At 44.1% G+C, this 12,251-nt stretch overlaps 2 protein-coding genes across 8 annotated transcripts in view; one reads left to right on the plus strand and one right to left on the minus strand.

Moving 5' to 3' along the window:
• Positions 1–26: 26 nt before the first annotated feature.
• RPS27A (ribosomal protein S27a) lies at positions 27–7,148 on the minus strand. The gene is made up of 6 exons (XM_089528895.1): positions 7,049–7,148; positions 5,278–5,357; positions 3,582–3,636; positions 3,149–3,234; positions 1,457–1,588; positions 27–214 (listed from the first exon to the last, which is right to left on the minus strand). The coding sequence occupies exons 2-6, from the start codon at positions 5,323–5,325 to the stop codon at positions 65–67; spliced, it is 471 nt and encodes a 156-aa protein (XP_089385021.1). The 5' UTR covers positions 5,326–5,357; positions 7,049–7,148; the 3' UTR covers positions 27–64.
• Positions 7,149–7,533: 385 nt separating this feature from the next.
• The window catches only part of CLHC1 (clathrin heavy chain linker domain containing 1), a 32,458-nt gene continuing 27,740 nt past the window's right edge, over positions 7,534–12,251 (plus strand). Inside the window, exons 1-3 of one of the 7 annotated variants that reach the window (XM_089528898.1) lie at positions 7,582–7,678; positions 8,836–8,917; positions 9,029–10,190. In XM_089528898.1, coding sequence (XP_089385024.1) covers positions 10,008–10,190 — 183 coding nt within the window. In that variant the 5' untranslated portion in view covers positions 7,582–7,678; positions 8,836–8,917; positions 9,029–10,007. Of the gene's footprint in view, positions 7,553–7,581; positions 7,679–7,850; positions 8,017–8,356; positions 8,918–9,028; positions 10,191–12,251 lie in introns of those variants that run through there. The other 6 variants (XM_089528897.1, XM_089528899.1, XM_089528901.1 and 3 more) reach the window with 6 other exon arrangements.

Here is a 12,251-nt window from a genome sequence, read left to right on the forward strand (position 1 = left end):
ATACATGCAGCAAAACACAAGAAGTGTGAAATTTAAATGTGTTTATTATAACGAAAGACACATTTTACTTGTCTTCAGGTTTGTTGAAGCAGTATGTCAAGCAGCACTTGCCACAGTAATGCCTGTCAAAGTGACTAGCCATGAATACTCCAGCCCCACATTCTTCTGAAGGGCATTCTCGGCGCAGGCGGCTAATTTTCCCATTTTCATCCACCTGTGAAAGCAAAAGCTCCATAAATAGTGCTGCACTTTCATAGCTCACCCAAGAAAACCACGCAGAGGTTCATTAATCCATTATGACTTCAGGCTGTAATTTTTAGAGGAACCCAACCTTTTACGGAGGTTGACAGGCCCCACTCCTCTCAAAGATTTGAACTCCATTGATGTCTGAGGCATTTACTGCAAGGAAAAGGCTAACTTTAGCTCCCCTTGTCCCCAATAACAATTTACATGACTAAATACTCATTACTATTATTGATCAGTAACATTAATTTCCCTGTTTTTTGCTTTCCAGTTAAATGCAGAGACGTTTTACAAACGAATCCAGAGCTGTGGAGAATTTGCAGGTCTTTAGAGGCATGTTATATCACTGCTAACTCCAACCCAGAGCTTCAAAGTGACAAATTAAAAGTCATGGCTGGAATTAAACACTGTAGTTACAGATTTATAACCAAAAGAGTTATTGATTCATAACCCATCTGTATTCAGTAGGACTACATAATCTTACTCTAAAGCTATGTAAATAACACCCCAGTTCACATTAAAAGCTAGCAGCCACTTTGCACACACACACACACAAAGGGGGGAGGTCATTCTGCTAGCAATTGAGGTGTAAGGAGAATGACATTTCCACCACCCATTTTGCAAGTGAGACAAAGCAGGACCCCTGTTGCAAGTCCTTGCTTCAGCTTCACCTGCTGGCAGGAGGGGTGGAAATGTCATTTTCCTTTAATGTTGATTGGAAGTTGTACCTTTGCTTCATCTGGCTGCTAGTTAAGGCAGGTGGGGTTTGGGCCAGGAGACATTACTTAATTTTCCACACGTTAACTAAATACCTGATGTAGGATATAGGTGGACACCGTTACAACTAGTTTCTTGGGAGGAGGGGGAATGAAAGCTTAAGAAGTCACAATTTAAAAATAAATGTAGCATATAAGAGCAATTATTTCTATTTCTACTGTCTATACAGTTACTTGGGCATTTTATACTTTATCAAGTTTTGTGCCATTCTCTTATCAAACCTAAGAAAACTCCTCCCTGCTCAAAAGTTACAGAAGGTAATAGAAAAGTAATGAGTAATGAAACAAATAATGTAACGAGTTGCTTGTTTGTATTATGTAACAAGTAACAGCAATGTGTTGCTTTCTAAAACAGTAACAAATAATTTTTCAAAAGCAGGTATCCAAGCTCTGATCCAACCCATGAATGCAAAATTTGGTACTGAAATTTCTCATACCTTGTAGTATTTAAGGACAGCAAGCTTGACCTTCTTTCTCTTATGCTTGTTCTTCTTAGGAGTGGTGTAAGACTTCTTCTTCCTTTTCTTTGCACCACCACGAAGTCTCAGCACAAGGTGAAGAGTAGACTCCTGTTTATAGGAAGCATACTTTATGAGAAGAAAAAGCCAGCCAAACTTTGATAACTGTGAGACAGCAGCTAATGTTGGTCCAGATGCAGGAGACAACAGTACTGTCCATCAAGTTCAGTGAATGGCCTCGGGCATATAATCCACTCAACCTGCTCACAATGTATGGAAAGTGTGCTCTCCAAGGAAGTGTTAAGAGTAACAAATAAACAATGAACACTAGCAGCACATTAAATGCTGATGCTGTGAAGAAAAGTGGGCAGGCTTGTAGAATTTACTCTTTACTGGAATCCTGAGATCCAGTAATCAGAGCCATATGCAAAATGGACACGAGGGAAGTAAACTATGAGGATTATTTCTGAAAAATAATTCTACAATAAAACTTTCAAAGTGGCCATTAGAACAGCAGGGGGAAAAAACTGGGGAAGGAACTGCCAGTGTGGTGCAGTGCTTTGCGCACTGGGCTGATACTGGGACAACAGAGTTTGAATCCTGACTTAGCCATGGAAGCCCACTGGGTGCCCTTGGGAAAGTCATACACTCTCGGCCCCAGAGGATGGCAATGGCAAACCTCTGAAGAAATCTTGGCAAGAAAACTCTGTCACAGGTTCACCTTAGGATTACTGTAAGTCGAAAACAACTTGCTGGCACACAACAACGAATGCAAGGCAAAGCCTTTCCAGACTTCAATTTTACTGGCCGTTTTATTATTAGGTAACTGACACAGGACACTCAGATCCACTAATAAATTCTAACTTACATACTGCTCACCCTGCTGTACTTAGATTAAAAACAAGTTCAATGGCTATTATATAGACTTGCAGTTACGAATCACTAAGCTCATTCCACACTAGTTGAAGTCAGGACAGCTTCAACAAATGTTAATGGGAGCGTGCAATTCTTTTATTTGGGGGGAAGACTCTCTTGGTCCCACTGCTCTCACAGGTGAGAAAAATCCTTCTCAGTGGCTGCTCATAGGTTATGGAAGCCAAGCTACCATCGCTTCTGCTCTCTTTCTGCCAGCAGGTAAAGGCCCTTTTGTTTATGTAGGCCTTTTAAACTCTTAACTTGCTGTGACAGAAGAGTGTTTCAATGGGGAGTGCTATGGTTTTATCTTTACATTATGTTTTAAATGCATTTTACCTCCTACATTATTGCCTTAATCAAATTGCTCTAATAACCTTTTAACATTTATATCACATACAGTATCATACTTGCATTGTAAGCCACTTTGGGTGGAACATAATAGGTAACATAAAATCTGATACCTGGGATAGCAATATTTTCATTATTTGCCATGTTTATGCAACAGTCTAAAAAGTCACACCTCCAGTTTGTTCTTCCTTGTGTGTACATTTGACAAAGTTAAGGTTACAACTAATAAGGAAAGAGCATCTCTTTAAAAAGCCTCCCAACTTTAATAGTCTTTATTAACAAGACCAAAGCGTCTCTGCTGTCACCATTATTTGCCTCCCAGAGGTCACCAAAGTCATTCTGATGGATCAAAAGTATGGCATGCATTTGTATGTTAGGGCTTTTCATGCTGTGTACTACAGCAGATACCTTTTGAATGTTATAATCAGATAGAGTGCGTCCATCTTCCAACTGTTTGCCAGCAAAAATCAGACGCTGCTGATCAGGAGGAATTCCTAGCAGGAAAAAAAAGTATCATTGTCAATACTATCACTATAAAAATATTTTATACCACAAGATCTCAGGTCAGTGTACAGATTCTGCCAGAGCCATCACCATATTGTGAGAAGTCTGGTTTAAAAGGACATGATCATTATGATTTCTCAAAGCATCTAGAGATCATTTGTAGACTATTCAAAAAAGGTGTCTCTTTCTTTCTGCATCTAAGTAAATCTGCACTCTTTGCAAAGAGACTAAAATCACAAATCACACCTATTCAGAACTGGGTTTACTGTGCAATGGAAATTTCTTTTCAGCAAAGTAGAAAAAACTACAGACAGTGGAGGTCCAAAACTGTACCTACCTTCCTTATCCTGGATCTTGGCTTTGACATTTTCTATAGTATCAGATGGTTCAACCTGTAATAAAAGAAGCAATAGACAAAAATGCTTAATAGATTCAAAGTAATTGGAAATACAGACAGTTCCTATTCACAGACTTATCAGTCAGTAATACTGTGGTATGAAATGAAATGTGTAAGTTTCACTTGAAAGCACTTTCTGCAGTATAGTACACTGTAGAACTAATGCAGTTTGACACCACTTTAATTGTTATGGCTCCATAATACAGAATCCTGTGGTTTGTAGATTTGTGAGGCTCCAACATTCTTTTGCAGAGGCGGCTAAAGGCCTTGTAAAACTACAAGCCCCAGGATACTATGGGCTGGAGCTACACCACAAAGGAAGTGCCCTTTTGCGTTCTCAGTGGAATTTAAATTTTATTTCCTAGACCTTAAAATGCTTCTCTCGGTACCACATAGCCAGGAGTGCCTGCCTTTCGGCCTGGAAACAGTGCCTTTTATGAGAGACCTAGAGAGCTAGGGATGTTTAGCCCAGAGAAGAGATGGTTAAGAGGTGATATGATAAACTTGTTTAAATATTTGAAGGAATGTCATATTGAGGAGGGAGCAGCTTGTTTTCTGTTGCTCCAGAGAGTATGACACGGAGCAATGGATGCAAACTACAGTGGGCCCTCGCCTTACGCGGGGATCCGTTCCGGATCCCTCTGCGTAAGGCGAATTCCGCCTGTGCTCAAGCCCCATTGTAAACAATGGGGCATGTGCACGGCGGCGCGCAACGGGCGCACACGCCCATGCAATTGAATGGGACGCGCTGCCCCTTCCGCCCCGCAGCTTGAGCGCGTATGCTCAAGCCGCGTAAAGCGTGCCCGCGTATGGCGCAGGCGTGCTGTATGGGAAAAGAGATTCCACCTAAACATTAGGAGGAATTTCCTGACAGTAAGGGCTGTTTGTCAGTAGCCTTTTCAGCTGCTGCATCACACTGTTGACTTGTGTTCAAGCTGTGGTCTATTCTACTAGGACTCCTAGATCCCTTTCACATGTAGTTTCATTCAGCCAGGTGTCGCCCATCCTATATCTGTGCATTTCATTTTTCCATCCTAAGTGCAGTACCTTACATTTCTCCATGTTGAATTTCATTTTGTTAGTTTTGGCCCAGCTTTCTGGTCTATTCAGGTCATTTTGAATGTTGATCCTCTCCTTTGGAGTATTAGCTACTCCTCCTAATTTGGTGTCCTTTGCAAATTTGATAAGCATGCCCTCTATTCCTTCATCCAAGTCACTGACAAACAATGTTGAACAGCACTGGGCCCAGGACACAACCCTGTGTACTATTACTTCCCTCGAGTTGGATACTATACCTCTATTGATGCAGCCTAGGATCGCATTGGCCTTTTTAGTTGCTGCATCACACTGTTGGCTCATGTTGAACTTGTGGTCTACTAATACTCCTGAGAGCCAGTGTAGCAGTTTTGAGTGTTGGGATTGTGACTCTGGAGACCAGAGCTCGAATCCTAGTTTGGCCACAAAAACCCACTGGGTGTCCTTGGTCAAACCACACTCTCTCAGCCTCAGAAGATGGCAATGGCAAACCCCCTTCTGACGGAACTTGCCAAGAAAACCCCATGATATGTGGCTTCATGAAGGCTCTCCCTCCCCACCCATCCCTTTCCTTCTCGCTCTTTTCCTTTCTTTCCCTCACCTCGAGGGTGATGGTTTTTCCTGTCAGGGTTTTCACGAAGATCTGCATGGCGACGGAGGAGGAGGAGGCGGTGCCCTCACCTGCGGAAAGAAGGAAGGAAGAGACTGTAAGGTAAAATAACAGGCCTTGTGAAATAAGAATTAAGGCCCTCATGCAAGCAAAATCATGCTTAAAATTCTGCAACACAGGCTGGAATGATACATGGAGAGAACTCCAAGAGATTCAAGCGGGATTCAGGAAAGGAAGGGGCACTAGGGACCACATTGCAAACATGTGATGGATAATGAAGTGCACCAGGGAGCGCCAAAAGAAAAACAGCATCTGCTTCATAGCAAAGCCTTTGACTGCATAGATCATGAAAGGCTATGGAAGGCCCTTAAAGACATGGGAGTGCCAATGCATCTGATGGTCTTGATGAGGAATCTGTACTCCGGATGAGAGGCTACTGTCAGGAAAGAACATGGAGAAACAGAATGGTTCCCAATTGGCAAAGGGGTCAGACAAGGCTGCATCCTTTCTGCCCATCTGTTCACCTTGTATGCAAAACATATTATAAGAAAAGCAGGCTTTGTAACAGTTAACACATGGAGGAACATTATGAATGGAAACAAAATGGTGTAGCCATATATCTATTGAAAATACAATCTCATCTGTTGGGAAAGTAAATGTCTCTAAACAGGGATCTGTCAACACTCAATGGATGCAAGAGCTGGATAGTTAAGAAAGAGGATAGGAAGAATCATAGACTTGGAAGAGGCCTCAAGGGCCATCCAGTCCAACCCCATTCTGCCATGCAGGAAATCCAAATCAAAGCATCCCTGACAGATGGCCATCCAGCCTCTGCTTAAAGACCTCCAGGGAAGGAGACTCTACTACACTCCGAGGAAGGAGTGTGTTCCACTGTCAAACAGCCCTTACTGTCAGGAAGTTCCTCCTAATGCTGAGGTGGAATCTCTTTTCCTGCAGCTTGCATCCATTGTTCTGGGTCCTAGTCTCTGGAGCAGCAGAAAACAAGTTAGCTCCCTCCTCAATATGACATCCCTTCAAGTATTTACACAGGGCTATCATATCACCTCTTAACCTTCTCTTCTCCAGGCTAAACATCCCCAGCTCCCTCAGTCCTTCCTCATAGGGCTTCATGGTTTCCAGACCTTTCACCATTTTAGTCGCTCTCCTTTGGACACATGGCTCCAGTTTCTCCACATCCTTTTAAAATTGTGGAGCCCAGAACTGGACGCAATATTCCCGGTGGGGCCTGACCAGAGCAGAATAGAGTGGCACTATGACTTCTCTTGATCTAGACACTATACTTCTATTGATGCAGCCTAGGATCGCGTTGGCCTTGTTAGCTGCTGCATCACACTGTTGACTCATGCTCAATTTACGGCCTACTTGGACTCCCAGATCCCTTTCACACGGATAAATCTCCTTCTGCCAGGTGTCTCCCATCCTATATCTGTGCATTTCGTTGCTCAGGATCCCATGGAGGGGCGAAAGGACGGAGAAATGGGTCCTGGAGCAGATGAAGCCTGAAGCCTCCCTGGAAGCGAAGGTGATTCAAAGGAGGCCGTGGTGAGAAGGAAGGGCTCACTGGGGAAGCCATAATGCTAGGGAAGCAGGAAGATGGATGGAGTCTATGGGAGGCAATGGGGATGACTCCGCGGGGACTGAGCAGAGCAGCGGAGGGAGCCTTGGCGGCGCCCATCCGCGGGGCCTCGGTGGGTCGAGAGCGGATGGAAGGTAGACAACGGCGACAAGGCTCCGCACTCACCTCGCACACCGAGCTCCTGTGATGGCGGACGCCGGAAAGGAGGGCTCTTCGGCCGCGCACGGGGTTTCCCAGCTCAAGGAGGAAGAGGCGGGGCACTTCCGGTCCTCTCGCAAAGCATCACGGGAGTGGTAGTTTTCACGAGGGAGAGTCCCAACATGGCGCCCAGAAAGACGCCCGCTGCGAGGCTGAAAGGCTCGCGCAAGGGTCGATGGAGGAATGACGCTGAAGGGCGGAGAGACTGGGGAGGGAAAGGCAGCGCTTCCCATGCTGCACCTGGGCTGCTGGCTTTCCTGAGGGAGGGGAGGCAGCGCCGCCAACATGGCGCCCGGAAGAGCTCTCGCAAGGGTTGTCGGGGATTGTGTGCGGGGAGCCGGAGAAGGAGGCTGACGGAGGGAAGGACAGGGGAGGGGGAAACAACATTTCCCGTGCTGCACCGGGGTTTCCCCCTCCGGTCGCCCCTCCTCTTCCAGTGATGATTGACGTAGTGCCTCGGCGCTGGCGACGGTTCGTTGGTGGCTGAGTCTGTCAGCGGAGGAGGAGGGTCTTGGCTGAGGAGCTGGCAGCCTCCTTCCTTACATTGAAGTACTGCTGGTCTTCAAAAACGATATGAAGTCTTTATTGTCTAATTAAGTAATTGTTATTAATTAATAATAATAACAATAATATAACTTATTTATATCCCACCTTTTCCAGGAGCAGTCAGCAGTTAACGCTTTGTAAGCCGCCCTGGCAGCCTTTTTGGCCGAAGAGCGGGGTGTAAACAAACAAACAAACAAACAAACGTTATATTATTATTATTGTTGTTGTTGTTGTTGTTATTATTACAATGACACACTTTCCAAACCCAGCCTTTGAACTCTGGGTCCTGCCCGTCCTTCCGCTTTGTGCCGCTACTTAGTGGGTTTCTGTGGCCAAACCAGGAACCGAACCCAGGTTTCCAGAGCCAGGGCCCCAGTTCTGGGGGAAAGGTAGGACACAAATAAACATAACAACAACAACAACAATAATAGTCCAAGGCTCAAACCGCTACAAGATGGCTTTCCGTTATATACAAAGAGCGAGAGAAAGAGAGCCTGGTTTGAGTGTTGGGCGATGGGTTCGAATCCCAGCTCAGCCATGAAACCCTCTGGGTTCCCTTGGGCAAAGGTCACACTCTCTCGGCCTCAGAGGAAGGCAATGGCAAACCCCCCTGAAGGAACTGGCCAAGAAAGCCTCATGATAGGGGCACCATCATTGGAAACTACACTCATCCCTCCATATTTGCGGATTTGATTGTTCATGGAATTGATTAATATGTTCTCTAGGAATATCAAGCTCCTCCAGTGCAACTCTATGGTCAACATTAACTAAAGGTTGCACTGAAAGACCTTCCTAGAGTGAATACTCTGCTAGGCCTTTGTAGCTCCTCCATTGCAGTTCTATGGTCAGTGTCTGTCGGACGTTGCCAGAGTTGCATTGGAAGACCTAGAGAATGCTAGAGAGATTGTCCTCTCAGGGAAAAACATGGGGCTTTTGTTAGTTGCAGTTTTGCCATATTCACGGGGGTCTTGTGCCCCTAACCCTGGCTAATTTGGAGGGGCAAGTGTACTTCTTGGCACACGGCAACAAAAAATTACACTTGGCCCTTGCTATCCGCTGGGGTTGAGTTCCCCATGGATAATATGTGTGCATGCTGTATATACTCATGTATAAGTCTAGAAGTTTAGGTCAAAAAATTGACCCAAAAGAACTGACTCAACTTATCCAGGGGTCAATGTAAATACTGTATCTTAACTCTTATTTAAAAGAAGGAACCATCTCCTGATGAAAAGCAAGAGTATAATATGTGAAGCACTGGCCCCTCTACTCTCTCATCCATCAGTCTTAAGAGTAAGCGCATAGAGTTCATTTGATACGTTCTTTGACATTGTTTTGCTTTGCTTCGTCCTTTAGATCCTTTGCTATATGCACTGATGTTTTCCACGTCTTTTTGATAAATAGATTCTGCGCAAGTGTGAGCCAGATGCGGATAGGAATCGATTTAAATTTGCCCTTCGGCCGACTGCAGCGGGTCCATTTTGAACCGATTCATTCTTCAATGTGAACCACAAGTTGGTTATTTTACAGGGGAAAAATGCAATTGGGGCAAATGTAGTGGGAACCACAGTCCATTGTCGAATCGATCCATCGATTCGGATCGCAAACCGCTTTTTTGTAAGTGGGAATGAGTCCCTAGAGATGTCTCATCCACAGATTCACCAGGAATCGAGGTTGGTGCAAGAGCAGCAAACAACAACATGGCTTATACACATCTTGCTTATATACATATACTATATGTATAGAGATATAGATATACACATGTGCACATGCACATATCCACATATACATGTATATAATCAATAAGTGTATGAGACATACATACACACATAGTATTTGGACAAAACAACCACAGGCCTGCATACATGGAACCATAGGTCTGCTATTTTGACCAGGAAGCTGAACAACCAACAGCCAGGTATTTCAATTCAGAAGATCATAGGTTCTCTGATTTGTTCCTATTTGGCACTGAGGTGCCATCACCTTCAGACATTGTAGACAAAAGGGAACATTTTTGGATTTATAGAATAAAAATCCTTTCACACCAGATTGGCCTCAACTGATAATAAGAGCCTCCACTAAGAATGATGATAAACATAGTGTTCTAAACTGCCACCAAGTATGGCAACAGTATAGTTTGTAACTGTATATAGTATATGAAGGTAGAAGTCGAAATGTTTTGCTCCTGGTGTGTAATTTTAAGTTCTGCTTGTTAACTACTTCTATGTGTCGCCCAATGCAAATATTATCCAGCTTCCCTTGGGTGCATCTTAATAGTGTGCATTTTTCTTTCAGATTTTGAGTGAAATATGCCTTTCAGTCAAAAGAAACAGGAGATTCCTCAGCTTCTGTCTGCAATGGAAGGTTAGCTGGCTTCTCCACCATGAAAGCATCCAGTGTCAGAGCAAACAAACATCCAGTGCTGCCTCCCATCATCCCTGAGGCTGAGAAGAAATTTCTGGAAAGCATCCAGAGTTACATAATTTCAGAAATTGAGAACGTGGGCTGTACTGATCAAGGGCCGGCTGAGGAGTATTATACAATATATAGAAATGTGTTTGAAATGGTAAGCAACTACAGCTAAAATCTCTTTTCTGGGTGTGATTGTTGTGGTTTGGGCCTACTGAACCTGACTTTCATTGAAATAAGTGGAAAGTAGTCAGATGTACCATTTATGAAAGCCAAGTTGGGGAGCAAACAAACCAGAAAATCTCCCATCAACCATGAATGCCCCATTTTGTCTGAACCAGGAAACTCTACTTCACAGCTTTAAAACAATTCTTGATAAAAGGCTAACATGAAACAGCAGTGTCCTGCCTTGATATACAGGCAAAGAAATACTTTCCTCTTTGCTCACTTATACTAGGGGTGAAATAGATTCACAGGATGCATAGCCAAAGGCTTATTATGAGATTGAGATACAGTTGTCCAAACCCTCTTGCTGTTCTGGATGGAATTTGGTATGATCTAGAAAGGCAATTTCAGTGTTCTTATTAAGCATGAAAAATTGGCTACATCATCATGCTATCAATATTTATTTAAAAGTATGTCCCATTGTTGTCAAATAATGGGACATCCTAGTAAGCTGGTCTAAGAGTTTATCCAAGAAGAACTTAAAAGTAGTTAATAGTTACAGTGAATTAATTCCCCCCATTAACTAAGACGTAATTAAGTTGAATTACAATTGTAGCTTAGTGAAGGATACCTTTACACATTTTGCACAATAACTCTAACTTTTAATGTTATTTTAAATAGTTACGGGAATGTGGCTTCACTTTGGGCCCTTTTACAGACACAGTTATAGTCCTGCGATTCCACTTCAACTTCAGTGGAAACTTCCTATGAAATCCTGGGATTTGCAGTTTAAGGAAATGTATTTAGCATTCTCAGCAAGAGTGCTCTAGTGTCTCTTGTATGTTGTATGGAGGCAAACCACAACAAGAGACACTAGAGCTCTCTTGCTGAGAATTCTGTTTTGTTTCTGACTTACTGTGACCCTAAAATGAACATATAACAGGGTTTTCTTGACAGGATTTGTTCATAGAAGGGGGGTTGCCATTGCCTTCCTCTAAGGCTGAGAGAGTGTGAGTTGTTTGAGGTTTCCATGGCCAAGCAGGGATTTAAACCCTGGTTTTCCAGATTCCCAGTCCAACATTCAAACCACTACACCAGGGGTAGCAGGGACATAGAGAAGGGGTTTTTTGGGGGGTCCGGGGCCCCCCTTCAGGCCCTGGGGGCCTTCAAGCTCCTTCCTCCCCCCTCCTCCCCTCCATCAAAACCACGGAGAACTCGGAGAGGGAAAAGGGGAAAGACAAAAGTTGCAAGCTGAGAGAGAGAGAGAGAGAGAGAGAAGAGGGGGAGGGAGGGGGTCCTTGTGATTTCTTTCTCTTTCGTTTCGATCGGAGTCCGGCTTCCACTCCTCCGCCTCCTCCCCCCTCCTCCCTTGTGCTTTTGCCAGAATAAAAGTCTCTAGAAGGGAAGGAAGGGGAAAAAGGAAGGAAGAATGATAGGGAGGGAGGGAGGGAGGGAGGGAAGGAGGGAGAACTGAAGAAAAGAAGGAAAAGAAAAGGAGGAAGAGGAAGGGGAGAAAGGAAGAAAGAAAAAGGAAGGAAGGAAGCTTCTAAAGGGAAATTTAAAAGAAAGAAAAGGTGACTTTTAACTTTCCTTTCAGCAGTTATATCCATATACAGTATAGTAAAATAATAATAATAATAATAATAATAATAATAATAATAATATCCCTTACCCAAAATGCTGAGGACTAGATGTATTTTGGATTTTGGAGTTTATCACAGTTTGGTATATTTATATACAGTATGTCTAATGGGATATAATGGGAGATGGGATCCATGTACAGTCGGCCCTTCTTATACGCGGATTTGCCTTCCGCGGATTTGAGCATCCGCGGAAGGCAAACCCGGAAGTTGTCCCCAATGGCGGCACGCGTGCACACGCACCGCCATTGGGGACAAAAGTCCCTAGCTTACCCTCCCCTTCCCTTCCCTCCCTTCCTGCCTCCCTCCTTCCCTCACTCCCTTTCCCCACTTACCTTTTTCATCACCGCCGCCGCCACCTTGGCCTCCGAGTCGCCGTTACCGGCGGCGGCGAGGAGGCATGGCCCTTGGCC

The sequence above is a fragment of the Sceloporus occidentalis genome, unplaced genomic scaffold, assembly GCF_023333645.1.
Source record: "Sceloporus occidentalis isolate IW3139 unplaced genomic scaffold, rSceOcc1.0.p SCAF_6, whole genome shotgun sequence".
Lineage (NCBI taxonomy): Eukaryota > Metazoa > Chordata > Lepidosauria > Squamata > Phrynosomatidae > Sceloporus > Sceloporus occidentalis.